The following is a 23,540-nucleotide window of genomic DNA, read 5'->3' as shown; positions in this document are numbered from 1 at the left end:
TCCTAACAATCGCCAATGTCAGGGGGCCTCCGACCCAATTGCAGCGCATCACCTTCATCTGAACAAATCCTCCCAGAACTTCTGTGACCTCCAGTTGGACCTCCAAAGGCAAAATCCTCCTCCTCAAAGTCCCCTAACCAGAGTACAGGACCAAAGAATCGAGGCAGACTGACCAGGCGGTGAACTTTCATCCTTGGAGCCTGTATAAAGGCACCAAAACTGCCGTCCGACGTGATAGTGCGAAGAGTTTACGTGCTGAGAACCCTTTCTCTCGACTGCTGCAACATCCCTTCCAGAGTCCATCCTTTCGTCTCCTCGAACAAGGAACAGCCGACCGGGTCCATCACTGCTGCACTGTGAATGAATCCAGCTGCATCTTTTTCATCACTCCTCGGGTACTGTGGGACTCGGGGTAGTACTTGCCTCAAGCCATTTTGTCACTCCTGTGTTGCTGGTGTTCTGATTCCGGGGTTTGGTTCTTCACCCATACCGTTTGCCCATGCCTACTGCTTCTGTGCCTATACGGAGCCTTTTTCCAAGATCCCTGATAGCTTTCTGACCAATAAAAGCATTCTACTAACTTTCTGCTGCTTTCACTCCAAACTGACTCTGAAGAACTCACAACTAGTTGGGGATGGACTGCTAAAGCTCTGAGGCCATTGAAAGGTATTACAAGCCTATGAAAGTATTGAACTGCTATTGCTGGTGCTGAATAATAGAACATTTTCTGAGTGACTATAACAAGTGATTGTACTCACTGTTGAACTGGGCTCATGAACTGTATATTTCAAATTGATTGTGTCCTCCCACGTATTCCTCGTCTTTGATATGCTCCGATATCCTGATCAGAAACTTTTCTCAGCAGAGGGCACCCTGCTTCGTCGACCTTGTGTCCTTCGATGGCCTCGGTCTTCCTCGATGTCCTCAGTCTTCCTCGAGTATGTCAACTCTGGTATGAAAGGCACGCACAGCTCCCGTTGCCTTAGTTCTGTTTTTCCGCTCAGCTGCTTAAAATGGTTCTTCGCCTCGGCGTATTGGATTACTGCGTAGTTTGCGAGTTTACCTATAAATGTTGGCTCATGCCCCGAAAGTGGGCTTCAAGAGATGCGCTGAATGTTCGGCTGAGATGTCTATAACTCATCATCGGGTATTTATGACTGGAAGAGCTTTAAAGGAGAGGAAGGGGAAACTTGCTTTGGGCAAACCATCTCGTAAGTTATCTAGGGACGTTTTTTTCGTGGGGGTTACCGAAGACAAGAGCCCAAGAGCCCAAGAGAGATCTCCACTCCACTCCGGGCCAAGGGGCATGGTAAGCACTCTAAGCGTTGGAGATCTCGTCATTCCTCTTCATCGTCTTTGAGGAGATCTAAGAGAAGGCGTCATCGCTCCAGATCGACCTCTACAGATTCCTTGCCCGAAGGGAAATGGGTAAGCTTTCCGAAAAAGGGGGCTGGTAAGCAGAGCTGGAAAGATTCTGCCTGTAGATGTTGGAAGCATTTGAGAAGGTGGCGACGACAGCCAATTCAAAGGAGTTGTTCGAGACTCCTGACCCCATCACACGGAAGGCCGACAGGACGTCAATGAAAACCGCTGACTGCACACTCAAGAGCCCGGACAGCAGGTCTTCGTAGGATTTGAAGACATTGAAGGCATCTCGTGCACCTCTCATGTTCTCAAAGGGATACTCTTCCTCCGACCCACTTGACCCTGTTGAAGGCATCAACGTCAAAGTTGTTGGATTCGAGGCCCTCAACTCCCTTTTCGGAACCGTCAAAGGTTTGCAAACCACAAGACAAGAGACTTTTTAAAGTTGATTGCCTCTATGGAGAGGAGGAGGGGGGAGGGAGGAGGGACGATGAGGAGGTGGAAGGAGCATAAAAGTCTTGATGCTATTGGAAATAAAGTTTATTTTTTTTTCTTCAGGGAGTATGGCATTGAAGGCAGCCAATGCAACTTGTGCACTAGCAAAGTTCACCTATACTTTGTGGGAGGTGGTTCGCATGGCATCTGAGCACATCCCAGAGGGTGAAGGAAGGGGTGGTTTTATGAGCATTATTCAGGACGGGAAGGATGCTGTGTGTCAGTCCTTGCTGTCCGGTCTGGACACTGCCAACTGTATTAGCCGTTCTATGGCTGCTGGTACAGAGCTTAGACATTTCGCTTGGCTAAGAAAATCAGGGGTTGCTTCTGATGTGCAATCCAGGTTGTTGGACATGCTGGTTGAAAATTCTTTTTTGTTTGGAACAAAAGCAGATGAAATCCTTGAGAAATTGCAGTCGTCAAAGGCAGCAGAAAAATCTGAGTCTGGCCTTTAGGATGCCCCAACAGAGTCGGTCAAATCTGTCTTCTCATCTGGAATGGAGAAATTGTTCATTTCGATACTACTCTGTTGGGAGAGCAAAAGGTCCGTTTACGCAAAGGGGACAGAGAAGACAACCACATGGTGGATGAGGTCATTCGGGCAGAGGAGCTGCTACAGCATCTGCTTCCTTGCCTTCCGCACCGACCAGTGCTCCAAAACCGCTTTGAAGACTTAAAGCATTTGTCTCCAGTGGGAGGCAGGTTAGCCCAGCATCTGAAGGAAAGGCGAAACATTCCAACAGATGCGTGGGCTCTACAAACTGTCACCCATGGCTACTGCCTCCCCTTTCTGAAGAAACCACCAAACTGTCTCCCAGGAGGCCAGTCCTTGAAAGTACCACATTTGCTCCTCCTCCAGGAAGTTAATACACTGTTGGAGAAGGGTGCAATCGAACAGGTACCTGTTGCGGAAAGAAATCCAGGCTGGTAAGTTCAGACACTGTTGGAGAAGGGTGCAATCGAACAGGTATCTGTTGCGGAAAGAAATCGAGGTTGGTTCTCTTATTTTCTTCTCCCGAAAAAGGACAGAGGGTTGCAACCCATCTTGGATTGGAGATGCTTGAACAAGTTCCTCCGGAAGGACAAGTCAAGATGCGTCTCCCTCAACTTCAAGAAGTCGCACATGACTTTCCCAAAAGCTGCAATTCATTGGAGCAGTCCTGGACTCTTCCTTGAGGAAAGCCTTGCCAGCCGAGGTAAGAGCTATCCACCTATTGCAGATGGTAAGCAAATTACAGAGTGCCCCTAATCTTCTGGCCTTTGATTTTCTGAGGTTACTCTGTCTCATTGCATCCTGCATCTTTCTGATGCCATAGGCCTGCCTGAGAATGAGGTCCCTTCAGTGGACCCTCGGGACGCAGTGGTCACAATTCTCCAGCAGGATCATGGATCTGGTACGGATTCCGAGTGGCGTAGCACAGGATCTCCTGTGGTGGGTCTACAAGGAGAATGTGTTAAGGGGGAAACCCTTTTGGCATCCATGGCTGTAGATTACAGTGGTTACAGACGCCTCCCGCTCAGGTTGGGGGTGGGCGGTCACACCAACGGTCTGACGATCATCCGACACTGGTCTCTGTCAGAGTCCACACTACATATCAACCTTTTGGAGCGAAGGGCAATCAGGCTAGCACTGAAAGCCTTTCTGCCCTCTTTGCGTGGGAAGAGTGTTTTGATAATGACGGGCAACACAGTGGCTATGCATTACCTCAACAAGAGAAGGGGCGTAGGGTCACGATCACTGTGCAGAAAGGTGATGCAGCTCTGGTTTTGGCCAGTGTAAGAAGGAATCTCTCTGTCAGCAGTTCATCTGTCTGGGGAGGGAAACATGGCAGCGGATGCTGTGAGCAGGCAGAGCACTGTCTCCCACAAGTGGGAGCTAGCTCAGGAAGTCCTTCAAGAGATCTTCGCCCTTTGGGGACCCCCTCAAGTGGATCTGTTTGCGTCCAGTGTCAACAGGAAGTGCGACCTGTTCTGCTCCAGGGAATTCCCTCCGAGAGGAGCTCTATGGGACACTTTCGTAGTGGCTTGGGAATTTCTACTGCCATATGCGTTTCCACCGATCCCCGTCATTCATCATGTTCTCAGGAGTTTGAGGATTTTATGGCATTCCATGATCCGGATTGCCCCAGACTGGGCCAGGAGGACGTGGTACCCGGAACTTCTGGAAATGTCCATCTGCCCTCCAATTGCGCTTCCCCAAAGGGAGGATCTCCTATCGCCAGAGGGAGATTGCATTCTTCAACCAGAAATTAGGCCCCTCAACCTCCACACATGGTTTCTGAGAGGTTGAGGTACAAAGATTGGGACATTCCAGAAGATGTCATGAAGGTGTTGCTTTCAGCCAGAAGTCCAGCAACTAAATCTCTATACCTCTGCAACAAACTTTGCAGCTGGTGTAGAGATAAAGGAATTGACCCATTTTCTTGTGAAACACTATTGTTTTTGTCTTTTCTACTGCATCTAACCCATCAGGGGCTACAGGTTTACAGCCAAGGGCTATCTGGCTGTACTGTCCATTTTCAAGTGCTCTAGTTTTGAGGGTTTGCCTCATTTGAATTTCATTTGACGCAAAAGATTGTTTTACTGGCTTTCTGCCTCCTCCCCATCCATCGAAGGAGTGGTTACACAACTTCACCCTAGAAGAGCTTTGTGCTCCTATATTAATAGGGTTTCTAAGATGAGACTGGACGACCAACTTTTTGTTGGTTACACGGGCCACAGTTTGGGACAAGTGGTTAATAAACAAACGCTGTCTCGGTGGATTATACTGTGTGTATCTGAATGTTACAACTTGGCGGGGAAAGAGGTTCCTGAGGGTTTTAGGGCTCATGGAACTAGAGGTGTAGCCACTTTCTACGCCCTCCAGAGAGGCGTACCGCCGCAGGACATTTTGCAATGCTACCACCTGGGCGTCTGTGCATATATTTGCAAAGTATTACTGTTTAGATTCCATTTTGGACTGAGAATCAAGAATTGGAAAGGCTGTTTCACACGACGTAAATCAAAATTGAACTCTTCTTTCCCACCTACTGCAAAACACTTCTATGGGAGAGTATCAAAGATGAAGAATACATTGAAGGACACAATCCATTCGAAGAACAAATTAATTAGCCCTGGTAATGTTCTTTCAACATATTCCTCATCGCCCCAACCCAGCCATAACCCCATCTGTCAAGAAGGAGTTTTCCGTGATTTACACCTTCCTCTTCGTTAATGCTCAAGTATTTTTCATCTTCGAGATTGCTGTGCTGGTGAGAGGAAAAACACCAACTGAGGCAACTGGCACGGTGCATGTCTTTTATACCAGCGTCAACACCATACTCGCGGCGGACGTTGGCCAGCGAAGGACACAACTTCTCCCTCTGCTAAGAAACGTTTCTGAGTTGCAAGCAGGATATCAGAGTTTCTGATGTTTGTTAATCTGCTTAGAATCACATGCTGTGCATAGGTCCGACATCCAGTGGTTACTGCGGAGTATTGCATTTTGTTTTTCGTAGTCGAAAAGGGGACGTCGACAAGGCGTGTCTGAAACACTATCCCTATAGTGACGTGCGTTGTACCCACAATCCCTCACGCGTCGAGGTCCCTCAGATTGTTTTTTTCCGCCCAGCTTCTGGTCGCCTTCACGCGGAGCTCCTCGAGAGACATTGCAACTCCTCGACCTTTGGTCGTTTTTTCACATAATATTAATAATCCCTCCCTCGGCGCAGTTGTAAGCTGTTCTCCGCCGAGCAAAATCTTCGACGGAGGGTCGAGCGGAGGAAATCCTTCGGCGCTGCCGAACACGTGGCCTGGCCTCGCAGGCCATATACAGTAGGGAGAGTGGGGTCGTGGGACATCTCTGGGTCTCTTCTGAGAATGCCTTTCCCTTTCCCCTTCCTTTCCCTTGGGGTGCTTATCGCGATTTATTGCCTCGGCTATGGAGAGGACACCCTTTAGGTTTTGCCCGCTTTGCAAAGGCAAATTCACTTGGAAGGACAAGCATTCACGGTGTAACCGCTGCTTGCCCCTCGATCACAAGGAGGAAGGTTGCGCGGCTTGTCGGCTTCTTAAGCCTAAAACTCTAAAAGACCGTAGGGTTAAAAGGTGGGCGGCCTACGCGATGTCGAAGGCCGAAGGTTCACCCGCCGCTGCTACCACCGACAGTGACGAGGAACGCGATAACACGACCTCCGCTACGGAAGTCGAAACCCCCTCTAAGGAGCGCTTGCGCGCTTCGTCGTCTGTCCCCGGCCCCGACGGGCTCGGCTCACGCCCTGCTTATGGGGATGAACACCCCGGCGACACTGACACACACAAAGACTCACATAAGCACACAACCCATGGCTCTTCTTCGTCTAAGACGAAAAGAGCTTCGGCGCCCAAGGAGACGCAGGTTCCACCGGCGGCCTCCTCGGACCGTTCGGGTTCGAAGCCCCTCTCGCAACCGCAGCCGCGACCAGCGACTGGGCTTTCGGCAAATAAGGGCGCCGCCCCCAAACCATCGGCCGGCGCGCATCTACAGAAGGCGCATACCGCCGTAGAGCGTTCGACACCCATAGCGTCGAAAACGCAAGCTTCCGCCGACAAACGAGTCGCCGAAAGCTTGGCGAGGATCGCTGTAGCCGACGCCCAGAAGCGTACGCCGAAGAACACGTCAAGCGCTACGCATAAGTCGAAAGACAAGCGGAAAAAGCCCGAAGAAAGGCAGGGACTACCCCCTTCAGTCGGGGGGTCACCCAGCACACCTGAAGGTTTTTCGGAGGGCGACGGGACACTTTCCTCGACGCTTTGGGAGAGGTCGAGCCATTTCCAGCTAGATGACTCTATTTTTCCCCCGCCAGACCGCTCTGGGGTACCCCATGAAACCATGGAAAGACTCCACCTCTGTATGGAGAGGATGGAAAGGTTTATGAATACCCAGACTTCTCAAACTCCCAAGAGGACTAGAGAAGGGCCTCAGGAGGACCCCAGGGCCAAAAATCCGAGGCTAGTCGATCCCCAGGTGGACACAGCCTCAGACTTCCATAACGTATACAACCTCACTGGGGAGGAAGAATACTTGGAGGAGGAGGATGTTTTCATGGACGATGAAGAAGGACAGAACCAGGAGGAATGTCTGGGAGACAGGCCAGACATTATAGAAGAAGGCTTCCAAGAAGACACTGAAGAAGGACCTTCGCACCCCTGGCAATCCCCATCAGTATATTCCGACACTGATGTCCTAAACCTAAATCCTCCTGACAATTCACCGGTTAGGAACACGTCTCCAATTGACGATCAGCCCACTTTCAATGCACTGTTGCGCAGAGCAGCAGCACATTTCGAACTGGACACTGGGGAGCTCTCTCCAGAATTAGACTTTGTGGAAAAAGTAATTAAAGAGAAACCCCCGGTCAGCCAAACCATTCCCCTCCTAGCTTCAGTGAAGAGAAGAATCATCCCTTCGCTGGCCACTCCCGCATTGATCAGAGGGGTCAATCCGAGAATTGAAAAACTTTTCACTCCTTCTCCCTCAGACCCGCTCTACATTAGGGGACATTCCATTCCGGATTCCCTAGTAGTATCTAATACTAGAAAGAGGGCAGGGGTACCACTTTCCACCAGTGAGGCACCCCCTGACAAGGAGGGCAAAAGGCTATATGCCCTTGCAAAAAGAGTAACTTCCTCGGCTGCCTTCTCAGCAAGAATTGCGAACAACAATTCTTTGCTTGCTAGCTATGCAGACGCGCAGTGGGCCAAACTGCGCAAGGATGCCGAGGAAGCACCGGAGCCTTTACGTACACGCCTACTTTCAACTATTGGCGAAGGAACCCAGGTGAACCAGAGCATTGTAAAGAACTCTCTGGACGCGGCAAAAACAGCGGGACGTTCCCTGGTGCAGGGAATACTCCTAAAACGCCATGTATGGCTGCGCAACTCAGGGTTTAAACCGGAGACACAGGCGTCTTTAATAAATAAACCTGTGGAAGACTCTAACCTCTTCGGAAAAGCGGTGGATGAAGCTCTAGAAATGGCTAAAAAAGAGTTCGATACTATCAAGACTCTTGACCAAATCTCTAAGCCCACTGCCAGACGCGGCTATGGCAACAAACGCTTTTTTCGTGGCCAACGCCAACAACAACAACAAAGTCAGCATCAACAATACCCTGCCACCAATTACCAGACCAATAGTGGGCAGTACAGCCAAAGAGGCCAACGCCGGGGTAAAGGGAGAGGTCGGGGATCCACCCCCAGAGGCTCCCAAGCCCCCAACAACTCCAAGTGACGCGAAGATTCGCGTCCCCTCCCATGCAACACCGGTCGGGGGCCGGATAACATCCTTTCTTCCTGCATGGGAGGAGATAACGTCAGACCGTTGGGTACTTTCCACCGTAGCCCACGGATACTGTATCGAATTCAACAGTTCCCCATCCTACAGACCCCCGAGGGGACGTCGCATGACACCGGAACATCTTGCCATCCTTCTCCAAGAAGTACAACTACTGCTGGAAAAAGGAGCCATAGAGGTCGTGCCTCTATCTCAGGTAACGGAAGGTATTTATTCAGTGTACTTCCTTGTACCCAAAAAGGATCTAACCATGCGCCCTGTATTAGATCTGCGCCCAGCGAACAAGTTTATCAAACCCCAAAAGTTTCGTATGGTAACCTTACAGGAAGTAATCCCACTGCTTTCTCAGGGAGATTACATGACAACATTGGACATGAAAGATGCATACTTTCATATTTTAATGTTGCCAGCGCACAGAAAATACCTCAGGTTCATGATAGAGGGCAAACACTACCAGTTCAAAGTGCTACCCTTCGGCATAGCATCAGCACCAAGGGTATTCACGAAGGTGCTGGCAGTGGCAGCGGCCCACCTGCGCAGGTTGTCCATCCCAGTTTACCCATACCTCGACGACTGGCTCATAACAGGGGATTCTTACGAAACATGCTTCTCCAATACCCAAAAGACAGTAGACCTTTTGTTCCAGTTGGGCTTCTCCATCAACGAAAAGAAGTCCAGTTTAGACCCCAGTCAAATCAAGCAATTCCTAGGGGCTCTAATTCAAACAAAGGACGGCCTCGTCTTCCCCTCCAAAGAGAGGGTCCAAAACATGCTGTTTCAAATCCCTCAATATGTGACCGGTCGAGAGGTGACGGTACGCAAAGCAATGCGCTTGCTAGGAATGATGGCGTCGTGTATTTATTTGGTACCTCACGCGCGCCTGCGCATTCACCCAATGCAAGAGTGGCTCAACAGCCAGTGGTGTCAGGCCAGCGGACTATGGGAGGATCTAGTTGTGGTCTCGCAAGCCTTGGTTCTCTCGCTACGGTGGTGGACAAAGGAAAACATGGAAAAAGGGAAACCCTTTGCCACACCCGCGGCGGAAGCCACTCTAACCACAGACGCATCCCTCACAGGATGGGGGGCGCACCTATCCCATCAGACTGCTCACGGAATGTGGACTCCGAACGTAGCATCCAAACACATAAATCTACTGGAGCTACTAGCTGTGTTCAAGGCGCTAAGAGCCTTCCAGGAACACCTACAAGGCAAAACAGTAATGGTCCTTACAGACAGCACCACAGCCATGTACTACATCAACAAGCAAGGGGGCACCCACTCTCCAGGCCTGTACAAGCTGGCCCAGAATATATGGAAGTGGGCTCTCAAACAGGACATGTTCCTACTATCACTACATGTACCCGGGGAACTCAATCTGCTGGCAGACAGTCTCAGCAGAGATTTCCCCCTGCCCGAAGAGTACGAATGGCGCCTGCACGAAGACATCGTCTTCGACGTCTTCACACAATGGGGATTCCCAGAAATAGACCTGTTCGCAACCCTGGAAAACTCACAATGCCTAAGTTACGCCTCCAGGTACCCCCAGAACCAATCCAAGGGGAACGGTCTGTCGATGCAATGGTCAGGGAAATTTGTTTACGCTTTTCCCCCGACTCCCCTTCTCAACAGAGTGGTGCACAAGATGCACCAGGAACAAGTGACCATGATACTAGTGGCCCCAATGTGGGCACGACAACCATGGTTCGCTCACTTGATGGAGATGTCTCTATCCCCCCCAGTAAAACTCCCCTGCCCGTACAACATGCTGTCTCAGGACAAAGGCAGGACTCTGCATCCATGCCCCCAGAACATGAACTTAGCAGCTTGGCTCCTGAGATCATAGAGTTCGGACATCTACAACTCCCGCAAAGATGCATGGACATCCTCAGGGAAGCCAGAAAACCGAACACTCGCCACTGCTATTCTAGCAAGTGGAAAAGATTTGTCATCTGGTGCAGGAGTAAAAGCATCAACCCTATTGACTGCTCTCCCACACATGTGGTCCTATACCTGACCCACCTATTGGATTCAGGTCTAGTGTTTAACTCCATTAAAGTCCACCTAGCTGCACTTTCTGCATACACCACTTCCCAACTCAAAGTGTCATGGTGGAGGATCCCTGTTATAAAGGCCTTCATGGAGGGAGTAAAGAGAATACACCCCCCGATAGCTGACCCAGCTCCCGGATGGGACCTTAATGTGGTACTTACCAGACTCATGGGCTCTCCATTCGAACCCATGCACAAAGCATCTCTTAAACACCTCACGCTTAAGACTGCTTTTTTAATAGCTATCACCTCCATCAGGAGAGTAAGTTAACTTCAGGCTCTTTCTATTCTAGACCCCTTCGTTACAGTTCACAAAGATAAAGTGGTTCTACGCACTCACCCTAGGTTTGCTCCGAAATTTATTTCTAAATTCCACGTAAACCAATCTATAGAACTACCAACGTTCTTTCAAAATCCTTCCAATTTGGGAGAAAGGACTCTGCACACACTAGATGTACGCAGAGCGGTCATGTTCTACATGGAAAGAACCAGACCACTGAGGAAGACTAATCAGTTCTTCGTCTCGGTGGCAGCAGGAAGAGAAGGAGATGCGGTTTCAAAATCCACTATTTCTAGATGGATTGTTCAATGCATCACTCTCTGCTATACTCTTGCTAAGAGAGAACTGCCCTTTAGGCCAAGAGCACACTCTACTCGAGGCATGGGGGCATCCATAGCATTCATTGCAAATGTTCCCCTTGAGTCCATCTGCAAAGCGGCTACCTGGAGTTCTGTGCACACCTTTACAAAACACTACTGTCTAGATACACACTCTAGATCTGACTCCCAGGTGGGACAGGCAGTATTACGACACCTTTTCTCTACTGTTCCTTCTCATAACCCACCGCCAACTCCGGGTACTGCTCGCTAGTCTATGCACAGCATGTGATTCTAAGCAGATTAACAAACATCAGAAGAGAATGCATTACTTACCGTAAAAGCATTTCTGATGGTTGTATCTGCTTAGATTCACATGCGCCCGCCCTTCCTCCCCGCTCGGATGGAAGGAACATAGACTTCCTTTATATATCTCTCTCTTTTCTGTACTCACTCACGTCTAGAAGGCTCCCTCAGGGCAGAAAAATACAAACAGAGGGACCTCGACGCGTGAGGGATTGTGGGTACAATGCACGTCACTATAGGGATAGTGTTTCAGACACGCCTTGTCGACGTCCCCTTTTCGACTACGAAAAACAAAATGCAATACTCCGCAGTAACCACTGGATGTCGGACCTATGCACAGCATGTGAATCTAAGCAGATACAACCATCAGAAATGCTTTTACGGTAAGTAATGCATTCTCATATCAAAGATGGGGAATATGTGGGAGGAACATCCAGTCAAAAGAACATTACCAGGGATAAGTAATTTGTTCTTCCTTACTATTGGTTTACTCACCTGAAGTATTGCTGATGTTTTCAATTGTGTGGATTAGTTTAAATAGTACTTACCTGACTATAACTTTGCCTTGTGTATATAAAATAAATGTCTATTTTGCTATAACTACAAGTGTGTGTGTCTCTTTGGGCCTATGTATTTACTGAGTTCATACCTACAGCTCACATCTTCCGCCTAAAATGAGCCTGGCTGCTCTGCCATTCTACCAAACCTTTCGGTAGTACAGACTTATTCTAAGAGTTGGGGCATTTATACCAAGGGAGGATTTTTATAGAGTCTCACCTGTTGGTAGACTTTAGAAAAACTCCCCTAACAACATTGCCAAATTTGTTCCCAATATCAACTTTAAAACTCCTTTACACGCCACAAGAGGAGGTTCTGCCATAAGAAAGTGGTCTCGGAAAGAAGCGGTTTTCTCTGATGGATGGCATGGAGCACTTTCTCACTGTTCGTTTTCCCCTGTTTTTGCAGTGCTTGTTCAAAGCGTGGCTAACTGAGAAGGAAGATTCTCTGAGAAAAGTCCAGAAGGGCAGCTTTCAAGACCAGAATGAGCTGAGTGTGAATGTTCGGAGACTTGCGGTTAGTATTGAAGTGAACTTAAAACATTCTGCTGAAGATGGTAATGGTGATCCACTCTTGTTGCATTATTATTGAAAAATGTTTTGAGAGTCCCAACTACACCCACTTCTCCACGGAGCCCTAGTCCATGTAGAAAGTATTATTGGCAATAATGACCAGATTAGTAGTAATCAGATCTTTTACTTTATGGTGGTGTTAATAGCCAGTATATTTGGTTAATCTCTACATCATGGCCAACCTTATGGTAAACCTATTATCCAAGCCTCCCATAGACTCCATATCATTGTAAGAGTTTTCAGAAAATTTTACTTGTAGGGCCTGATTCATGGAAGTGTTTTATAATGGCAAAGTGCCTGTGAATCAGGCCCACTAATACTGTGTCAAACTTCTCGGTTAACCTCCAAATATTCGGATAGGCTGTATGTAGCATTGACATTTATTATCCGGTGTCACACCAAGTCTGGTACATTTTATTGTGTTTAGGCATTCTTTTGAAATGACTGATTCTGGGTTGATGGTGGCGTTATCGTGATTATGGGTTTTGCACATATGCACATATGGCAAATTGGAGTAGAGCGAGAGGTTGCACCTGGCCTGTCTGATATCATGCCTCTCCATCACCTCTCAGTTCCACTAATGTAAACATAGCCCCTTTACTACATTTATGAACTTAGCCTGTACAGGCAGGATTTCCATGATCTGACGTAGGTACACATTGGACGTGCAGTAAGCAGAGCTGTAGAGGGAGAAGACGGCTTACTCCAATTTTGACCAAAGTATGTTGCATCCCTTTTGGGGTGTTTTTAAAAAAACAAAAAATGAGTAAAAGCATTCATAAAATTGAACTATAGTTGTTGGGAAACATTTATCATGGAGCAACTTTTCCTCAATATACTATGGACCTCCAAACATTTTGCTTCTGTTTTTGCACCGTTCAGACTTTTTAGAGTGAAGTGAAGCCTTCAGCTTCACTCCAGTGGCCTTTTGCTAATTTCTTATGGGGAAACTGACTAGTCCATCAGACTGTCAGTAATGGGAAGCAGTTTCTTTCTTTCTCTTTTTACATGTTATCGATTTTGGGTAACTTTTTCATAGTTGATACTGCATCTTCCAAATCAGTGCAAATGGGGATACTTTTGTATCACCCTAGACTCGCACTCAAAGTATTTTTATTTACTTTTAAATGTGCCTAAAGACAAACTGGTGGCAGCAGTTACATTTTTACTGTATTTTTTTAATTGCCCTTCTCGTTTTTACCACACTTGGCTACGGACTGTAGCTAGTGTCTTAACATGCCTGTACCATGAGTTTTTTTGCTTGTTCTTTGGACATTTTGTTCTTTGACCATCTTCTTGCCTTGCCGAATTTCCTTTCATGGTCATGCTTTTGCCTGTGAGAGCAGTGGCTTTCCTGGACTGGTGCAAGCCATGTGAGTTGGAAGCCAGGAAGTGGGCTGGAACTCTCTGGTCCCAGTCCACTTACTGGTTTTGGTATGTCTAGAGTGTACGCATGAGTTTGCCCCACAGTGGACCACTGTTGGGTTGTGTGTGTGTGGGGGCAGATCTTTCTATTGGTTGGGCCGAGTTTCTGTGCTCGCCTGAATTTACGGTAAGACAAGGAGTCCTGCAGCCGTTCCAGCAGATCTGAAGAGGTGCCAACTATCCTGTGTAGCTGTGGAGACGAAGCAAGACCCATGGACCCATCCTGGTGACCTACTCTTACTGCTGTCCCCTTGGAGCCATGTCTGGCTACTTTTCTCAGAAGACCCTCGCTAGTGCTTCAACCCCTTCAACTGGTGGGATCTACCCAAGGCTCACGTCAAGGGTCCCCCAACATTTTTCAGAGGGCACCTTGATGTGCTAATTTCTGGTGATGCCACATTCAATTGCTATGTAAATGAGACCCCCCACTTTTCTTTTTTTGAAATTTCTTTTAGGGCTTGACCCCTGGATCAACCAGTCTCGACATCTTCTTGTTGCACTGCAGTTTGGAGTCTTGAGGTGTCCTTGCACCAACTGGTGAACTGACCAACTCTATTTTGGGCTACCACACCAGGTGAGTCGCCGTTCTGCGTTTTTGTTTATTTATTTTTAAGAGTTTTGCTCTATTTTTTCAGTCAATTGAGCCTCAAGCTCCACCGATACACCTTCTGTTTAATGGGGATGCGTTTTCGGATTCTTCAGCGCCCCTCAATGGCAGAGTTTCATCAAGTTTCTTCTTGGAGGATTCCAGAAGCTTCTTTGATAACTACACCGCGTGTCATGGCATAGGAGAAGGACTCGACACATGTCAAACTTATAAGGGAATAGGGGTCTCAATCCCCTCTTCCGAACCACAGAAGCCAAATAGATTGACCCCTCCCACCGTGGTTGGCACGGGCGCCTGAAAACTGATATCACAGGAAGCCACGTGGCAGCCAATTGGGGGAAGATGGAGTTAGGGAAAAAGGGATGGAGTGACAAAGGAAAGGAGGGGAACATACACAAGCAAATACCTACAATACAACGATATTCCTGAACCTGTACCTCTATTTCCTGAACACCTAGCCTGACCTCCTATACCTGTAATGACCTTGCTACATACGAACCATAGTAGCTCTCTAAACTACACTTTGCACCTCACAGAACATAAGCGGATAACCGAGAACATGGACCTTGAACATAACATAGGGCTTGAACATAACGTAGGACTTGGACAGTCATTTCCTGAACACACATAGATTGGCTTACAAGCTAAATGGCACAAACAAAGGGGCGTCCCTTTTTATGAAGACACGAGACACATGGCCCGTCGGGCACAATGAAGCGCAAACAATGATTTAGGAAAAAAGACACACAAGAACATGCCCTTGTACTGTGTGGACCCATACGTGTGCTTTGAATAGTCTCTATATCTTTTCCAGTGCCCTGTTTTATCCGTTCAGAGCTTTATAGCATGTTTTCTCCACAGGTCGTGTCTAATGCATGACATGTATCTTAGGGCGTGTTACATCACACACTCACTGCCGCGTTGAAGTAATCAATTGCGTTGAAGTAATCAATTAATAAACAAAGTAAGCATATAGCAACTCCAGAATATGAACACTGGGGTCAACAACACTTAACTGATGGTCCGGATGCCTCATAGGGACATCCAGACCCTGAAGAGCGATGCCTGAAGCTTTTGGGACGGAGCCCGCTTCACCGCCGCGGCCCGTGTTTATTCAGCTGTTCGTCACCGTTGCGGCCCGGGGAAGCTCCATCAGTCCTTCGGCGTCTGAGAATTTCCGCATGCCTGCTCCTAAACTGCCGCCGCCCGTGCTGAGAATCATTAATTACCTGCACCGAGGCACAGGCGGCGGCGAGTCTTAACAGTTGCTGCTAATGAGCAGCTGTTGTAGCGTGCGATAGAACTACACACTTCCCAACGCCTCATGGGAAATGTAGTTTATCGCCTCTTGCAAAGCAAGAAGCGCCGACCTGTGCCTTTCCTCAGATTCCTGACAGCGCACCTCTCCAAGTTTTGCCCCGGCTGCAACATAAGGAACGTCTTTTCGGACGATGGACATTCCCTGTGCCTCTACTGCCTGCTTTCGGACCAGACGCATTTGGAGGAGAACTGAGTGGCTTGTCGGAAGATGGTGCCGCGAACGCGGGCCGACCGACGCAAGTGCCTCAACAAGTGGCTGCAGGCCAAGGCCCCTGCTCTGAGTGAGTCCCAGCAGCATGCCTCCCCTGCCCAGAAGAAGAAATCTGAGTGGTCTTCTAAGACCTTTGAGGGAGCCCCTCCCGCGGGGACCCAACATAAGGCTAAGCACTGAGTGTCCACTGCCTCCGCAAACGCTGTTTCGACTGGCTCCTCAGCGGCCAGAGCGAGTTCAGCATCTCCAGCACCTTCGACCACAAGCCAACGCTCACGTTCTTCAGAGAGGAAGTTGGACCATCCTTGAAGCTTTTGGAGAAGACCCAGACCGGCCTGACGCAGAAGGCCAAGGGGGAGCGTGGCCCCCACCCTCCCCCTAAGGTGAAGGCTGCGGACTCGGCCCGGACTATGAAGGCCCAGGTGCATCAGACGAAAGCCCACACATCCATCGAAGTAGTAGCGGTGACACTCGCGAAGGCCGCCGGGGTGGATTCGCAGGGTGGATTTGCAGGGCACAGCCCCAAAGGCCTGAGGGGGGGGGGGGGGGGGGGCGGGGAGTCATTCCAGCCCATCGAAAAGACACCGGAAAAGGTGATGCCCATCATTTCACCAAAACCGTCTCCCTTGGTCGCAGAGAAGGGGGGCAATGGTAGTCCTCCAGGGCACGGATATTTCCTCCAGAGGAAGAGCTCACCAGCCTCCCGGTCCTCCAGGAGGGGAGATGTGTCGAAAGCAGGCCCTACGGGAAGGGTCCTGACGACGCCGACGACTAAGGTGACGACGAGGAGACCGACGAGGAGCAACAGGGCGCTGACTACGCCGCAGACCCTCCTAAGCAGCAAACGCCCCGGTCCCCTTCGCCAGCAGCCTCCAGCGGACATTCTGACGGCTCTGATTACCCTGTGCTCGCAAATCTGGACAAGGATGCCCCTCGCCCTGGCGGCGCCATTGGGGGGGGGGATCTCATCTCTGGTGGCCAGATTGTGGCGCGATATGACAGGGAACTTTGGTTCAAGATGGCCCCCCCTCCTGGACTTCCTTCCCGACGACAAGAGAGCTGAAGCGTTGGAGATTCTACAGGAAAGCGAGGTGGCTTCGGACCACGCCATTACAGTAGCCATGGACATTGCCGATACGGAATTACACCAAATGGGCAACAGCATTTGCCTTTGTCAGCGAGGCTGGCTGAGGGCCACTAATTTCCGCCACGATGTTCAGTCAAGGGTGTTGAACATGCCCTTCGACGGGGACAATTTTTTTGGAAAGACTGTGGACGAGTCTCTCCAGGCCATCAAAGCGGGCACTAAGACGGCTAGTGCCTTGGGCGCGCTTCAACAACGACGGCCGTCCTTTCGGACTTCTGGAGGGAAATCCCAAAGTTCCTCTAAAGGATTCGGAGGAGGTGCCTCGTCCTACCGTCAGCCCTCCCACTTATCGGCCCAGGAGACCTACAGGGGCCGCGCCAAGTCTGGAGGTGGACGTCGTCGTTGCCAAGGCCCCCAAGGCGGCGCTTCGACGTCGAAACAAGATTGAACCGGCCGTGGAGTCGGGCCCCCACTTGTGCACCCCGGTGGGAGGCCGGCTGGCGAACTTTGTCAGCATGTGGAAGATCGGCTCCACTAACGTGGGTGCCGGACGCTCTCGCCCACGGACACACCCGAGAATTCCAACGGAAATGTCCACGGATACCACCAGTGGCCAGTCAGGAAAACCACGTCCCTCAGCTGCTGCTGGAGGTATGGGCCATGTTAAGAACAGAAACCTTGAGTGTACGTGTTACTTGTATTTACGGATTTCATTTGTACAGCTCACATTTACCCCTCTTGAGTGTGACTGCATTAATTCTTGCCTAACCGTCGATATTGTGCAAAAGTCCAATGGGGCTAACCTGATGGAGAAATCTCACATGGATGGGGTCCTAAGCGCTCCTGCGCCGGGATGGGTTCACTGCAGGGCCCTAGACCCATGTTACACCTTTTTAAGTTCTAGGCCAATCCTCCCTTTCATCCTGGGAAAGGTGTGGTGAGTGTTAGGAAATATATATATATATATATATTTCCTATTTCTTTTAGCTTTCCTCCCATAGTTTTATAAGCTTTTTGCTTCGTTTTGAACCATGTCTTGAGGTTTTGGAGGTAAGTAAAGCCATCTGTTTTATGCCATTGCCTTTTTGCTATTTCTTATGGAAACTGATCAGTCTCTTAGACTATCAGTACTGAGAGGCTGTCTCTCTTTGTGCATTTATTGTGTTGTTACCATTGCACACATCACTGTAAGGTGAAGTGCAGTTAGGATAATTTGTATCCTTATGTCTTTTTATATAATGGCGTTTTGGTAAGATCGTGGCAGCAGTGATATTTTTACAATTTCTGATACATTTTACTTGTGCACTTTTGCATTTACCATGAATGGCTACTTATGGTGGCTAGCACCCTAAGAGGGCTATGCTACAAGGTTTTTAAGTTGTTCCTTGGCCTTCTTCATGTCTTCTCAGGTCAGGAAATGCCTTCTATAGAATTGAAAGCTATGGCTTTCGTGGGCTACATATGGCAGTTTGTGTGTGTGGTCATAGCAGGGGGCCGGGACTACCTAGTCCCAACCCACATCCATAGTGCCTAAATGCCAGTTGCTGGGAAGATGTTGTGGACAGTGGATAGGCATTCCCTGTTTGAATGGTACGGATCTTTACCATTGGTGGACTTGGGCATTTCCCCAGCCCAAATATTGGCTAAAAGGAAGGCTCCTGCAGCTATTCAACAGATCGTCATTGTAGCCAGGACCTCTGCGAAGAAGTGCAGCTCACTGACCATCCAAGGACAACCCAGCAGCTTACCAGCATCGACTCCAGTGTTGTTCTGGTGAAGCCCTGCTCCTCTGCTTGATCTCAAGAAGACCCTAATTGGTGCTTCGACTTCTAGACGGATGGGAACAACCAGTTGTGATCCCTGCTCGAGGATCCTTGTCGTCTTAGCATTTGGAAGTGTCCCTGCGCCAACCATGAGCTGACCAGCTCTTTCCTGGTCTACCTCACTGCAGCCGTGCCGTTCAAAGTGCATTACTGGAACTTGGAGGATATTCAACTTGTGTAGTAAGACGCATGCTCCTGAATCTTCAGCCTTCTTGCATGAACAGAAGCTCTTCTGGCCCTGCTCCTTTGTTTGTCCATTGTGATCACCTGTCACCACCTGACCGTGATGACTCCTATTGAAACACTCCTTCAATCCCTGGAGTTGTCCACAGGTTGCCTGGCCCCTAGAAGTCTTCATCTTTCCTTGTTTGTGTGTTAAACTGGAAGCTGTCTGGAACCGATTACTGCATAATGCGGTTGACCAAAACGAAATCCTGATGCCTAAAGTGATTTCTGCACACGCAACCCCTGGGTCTTCCTCGATGGGACCAAACACAGAAAGTGTGTCCCCAAAGGATTCTGGAACACAGTGGGTCTGGATAAATCTGAGTCAGATGTGTAAATTACCCTACCTGTTTCTGTTTTACCCCCTCCACCACCCACCCCTCCCCATAGGCTTACCTGTGCTTAAGGTCCTGTCCCTAAATCACTCTTTCCTGACTTTGGTCGGTGGTGGCCTGGTCATGTATCCCTTCCTAGCACTATCCTAAGGACTGAGAATGAGTGATATTACTTACCTAAGCTTTATCGATTAATCATAACCACTGGCATCACCAACCGCCTCATAAACCTGCCTGTGAAGTACATTGTTTTAGAACTGGTGACTTTGGGGCAAAAGACCCTAGGCCATCTAGGAAAGATGTTAAATGATTATCCTGAAGTGTTCTTTCTATTTCTAATACATCTAAGTACTTAACTGTATTTCACTGGTCATTGAATCAAATTCTATTCTATATCTTCTAGGGGTAAATGTATGAATCTGTTTTGTCCAATATTGTCAAGCGAACATGAATAAACGATTTATATGCTTAGTGTGTATTTTAAATGCCTAATAAATTATTGTATATTTTTATACTTGCCTGTCTGACTAGTAATATTGGTGTTGCTCTCTGTGTGGACTCATTGTAGCCCCAGATCACCCTCACACCCTTTGAGGCTAAGCCTTGCCGCTCTGCTACCTTAGCTCGATTCGGTTTGGCTAACCCCTGTGTCTTACCTGTACACCACAAAAAGGTGTCCTCTCAAAATCCTCTCACCGGGGCCATTTTTGGAAATCCTTCTGAACAGGCCACCGTCCTCCAGCTAGGTTTGGTCCAGCAGTGATTCAGGGATATCTACTTGTAAATTACCATAATGTTCTCTTCATGTGCTGACAACAGTTTCCGATAAATGCTTAGTTATTACTGCCAAAAATCTTTAACTTGATCAATGGACACCTGCTTTTGGATTGCAGCACCAGAATTTTGCCTGCCTTCTTTCTTTCATATTGATATAGTCTTGGATGATGCCAAGCATCCATCCACATGATGCCAGAGTCATATGAATAGTTCTACTAATCATAAAAATAAGGCCTTGGGCAGCCTATGTGGGTTTACCTGCAAGCATGTGTTCCGCCAGTAATGACTCCACTTCTCAGTTCTTCTTTGGGTCTTCATGCCATGGCTTATTTATTCTTAGGTAGTCAATAAGAAGGTTGTCACACTATCCTTTGGATGGCCGTTGTGGTATCCCTCAGCATGCAAGGATCTGGCGAATCCATTTTGGCGTTACAAAATTTTGTTATTTGGTATTTATATAGCGCTCTATATATCATTGGTATGACCTCAAAGCGCTGGTAGGTTGAACGCCCTCGGGGACTGTAGTCCAGGTCAGTTGAAAGAGTAGGGTGTCGAAAGGTGCTTGGGTGCCCCAGTTAAGTGTGCAGCTGATGTAGTTGTTTGATAACTGCATTCTAACATTAGGTTTGGTGGTATTGGTTCAATGTGTGCAGTCTGTCGGGTGGACACTAAGACTGGGTTCTGGCTGTGTTAGGCCTTTGGGACGCTTATCTGTGCAGTTAGGCCGGTTTTTCGTGGGATATAGCTGCGTTTTATTAGAATGATGAGGTGTTCATGGGATATTGTTCATATGTGAGCAGCTAGGCCGAATTAATGGAGGGGTGTAGCTGCACTATAATTGTGTGATGGTGTAGAGTAGGGACTAAGGATAGTGATGTGATATATGATGGCTCATCCACACAGCGCCCACACAATGTGCTTCAAAAGCACTCGGCTACAAGGGAGGGTACAAGGGAAAATGCAAATACACTCCCACAGGCCATGAACAGCAAGAATGTGAATACTAGCCATTGTATTCGGTCTAGCGACACCTAGACAGTGCAAGTGCCAAGAGACAGAGAGGAGGGAACGGTACACAAGGACCAGAGGGGCTGGGGCATACAGCGACATCGCAGGGGACTAAGGGGTTTGGGGGCATACAGCAACAGCATGGAGGGGCCAGAGGGTTGTGGGGGGGGCACAGACATCACAGGACCAGAGGGCCGGGGGTACATGGCAACAAGGGGGACCAGAGGGGGCTGGGGGCACACAGCGATAACGCAGGACACAAGAGGGTCGTGGGGCACACAGCGACATCGCTGGAGCAAAGGAGCCTGGGTGCACACAGCAATATCACGGGGACCATGGGGTTGAGGCGCAGTGACGAGACGGGAACCAGGTGTTTAGGCACAGAGTGAAACATGGGGCCCTGAGGGGTTGTGGGTACACAGTGACATCAAGGGGAAAAAAGGGGCCGGGGCAAACAGCGACATCATGGAGGACCAGAGGGGGCCAGGGGTACTCAGCGACAACACAGGGGACTGGAGGGGTAAGGGCACACAGCGACATCACAGGGACTAGAGTGGGCTGGGCATACAGCGACAGTACGGTAGACCAGAGGGGTACACAGCAACATCACAGGGAACCAGAGGGCAGGGGGTTACACAGTGACAACACGAGGGACCAAAGGGGCACACAGCGACATCACAGGGACTAGAGGGGGATGGGCATACTGCGACAGCACGGGGGACCAAAGAGGCTGGGGGCCCACAGGGCTCACAGTGACATCAGGGGGACTAGAAGGGGTTGGGCATACACCGACAGCACAGGGGACCAGAGGGGTACACAGCGACATCACGGGGGACCAAAGGGGTTGGGGGGGGGGGGACACAGCGGCATCATGTGGGACCAGAGTGGCTTGGATCACACAGTGATACCACAGGGGACCGGAGGAGTTGGGGCATATAGGACATTACAGGAGCTTGGGGGGCATGGGGGCACCCAGCGACAACACAGGGAAACAGATGGGCTGGGGGGTAAATAGCGACATTGTGGGGGGCGGGCCGCATGCCTGAGGCGGACAGGGAGTTGACGGAGGCTTTGTTGTGGGTCTAGTGTGGTCAAAAGGCAGCAAGGATACTGGCAAGTTGAAAAAGATCTCCTCCTATTCAATAAATTCCCTGAACTCAACTCTCTATACTAGTTTTATTAAAGTTCAAGAGCGTTGCTTTCGTCATTCGACTTTACTCTAGGTCACCATTGTTGATAGTGGTTAGATAGGACCCCCAGTCCACACCTAGTGCTAGCTTATGCTTGAACAGTTCAGAGAAAAACACCTTCACATGCATGCACATGCTGTCAGTGCCAACCCTCTATCATTGGAAAGTTCTGCCAACGATGTGCAGATGATTTAAGAGCTGAGTTGTTCAAAGTTCTGTCTAGTACTAGAATATGGTATGCCGCACGTTCCAGGATAGGATTCTGCATGCTTTCAGCTCCTCCTCCCAATTAAGAAAAAATAATGGCTTTTCAGTGATTTAAGGAACACCTGTAAAATAAATATGATGAAAGTGAAGCTTTTAAATTGTTTCATTTTGCCACAAAAAAATCCCCTTGAGCCTGAAGGCTTAGGATATTCCTTTTTTTGTTGGTAAGAACTCTATTTGAGAATCCAGTACAACAACAATGTTATTACTGTTTTTATATCGGCAGTACGTGTGCTCCCATCACTACTTGGATATTTGTGAAAACTACTGTATTCAAAATTAATAGAGTCCAAAAATATGTCCTTGCTCTGATCCTTGGTTGATCTCTTCAGGTGCTATAAAGAAACTTGAGGCTATTTCGGGGTATTATTTCGGGGGTATTGGGACAGGTCACAAGACTACCCCCACTATCTTCGCTTCCTCATAAGGAAACCCACAACTCGAAGACAATCTGTCACTGTCCCCGTCCACCACTAAAAGGTTGTGTACATCAAGATGTGCTTTATTAAAGCCACATATGTAGTTTGTTTATTGTGCATTTGTTAGGCGCTTATACAGTAAGTCAATTCTGTTTCAAAGTGCCCACAGGGAGCGAACATGGGATTTAAAGAATAAATACAGTAGAGGATAAAGACAAACCTACTATTCCTTGTGATTATTCAGAACTTGCAAATGCAGCGAAGAAGAGGGGAAGTGGGGGTAGGTGATAGTATCCGTTCTCGTATATGAGCGGCAGATGAAGTGCATAGTATGGTAAGTGCTAAGCGGCCAGGAGCCACATTGGGTAGTTAAGTGCAAGCCTACAGGACGAAGGCCAGTGAGTGCCGAGGCAAGTGCTGCGAGGTAGGCAGAGGCTGGTACCGTTGGGTGTGGAAGGCCAGGACTCTGAGGATACTTAAGGGCCCTGGTCACCGATCATAGCGACTGAGATTAGCAGAGGAGGGACGAAGGGAAGCAGGAGGTGAGGAGGAGCGTCTTGAGGAGCTTCTGGAATTTGAGGAAGTCCTGCTCAAG

General features: G+C 48.8%; 1 protein-coding gene across 5 annotated transcripts in view; it reads left to right on the top strand.

Annotated features, from left to right (window-relative positions):
* The window catches only part of UTRN (utrophin), a 2,010,688-nt gene that overhangs the window by 494,092 nt on the left and 1,493,056 nt on the right, over positions 1-23,540 (top strand). For all 5 annotated transcript variants that reach the window (XM_069606729.1, XM_069606726.1, XM_069606725.1 and 2 more), the window contains one exon: positions 12,088-12,195. In XM_069606729.1, coding sequence (XP_069462830.1) covers positions 12,088-12,195 — 108 coding nt within the window. The remainder of the gene's footprint in view (positions 1-12,087; positions 12,196-23,540) is intronic.

This window comes from Ambystoma mexicanum, chromosome 4p (genome assembly GCF_040938575.1).
Source record: "Ambystoma mexicanum isolate Mex_15411 chromosome 4p, UKY_AmexF1_1, whole genome shotgun sequence".
In the NCBI taxonomy this organism is placed as follows: domain Eukaryota; kingdom Metazoa; phylum Chordata; class Amphibia; order Caudata; family Ambystomatidae; genus Ambystoma; species Ambystoma mexicanum.
Note: the sequence above shows the minus strand (reverse complement) of the source record. Positions and strands in the feature narration are given on the sequence as shown.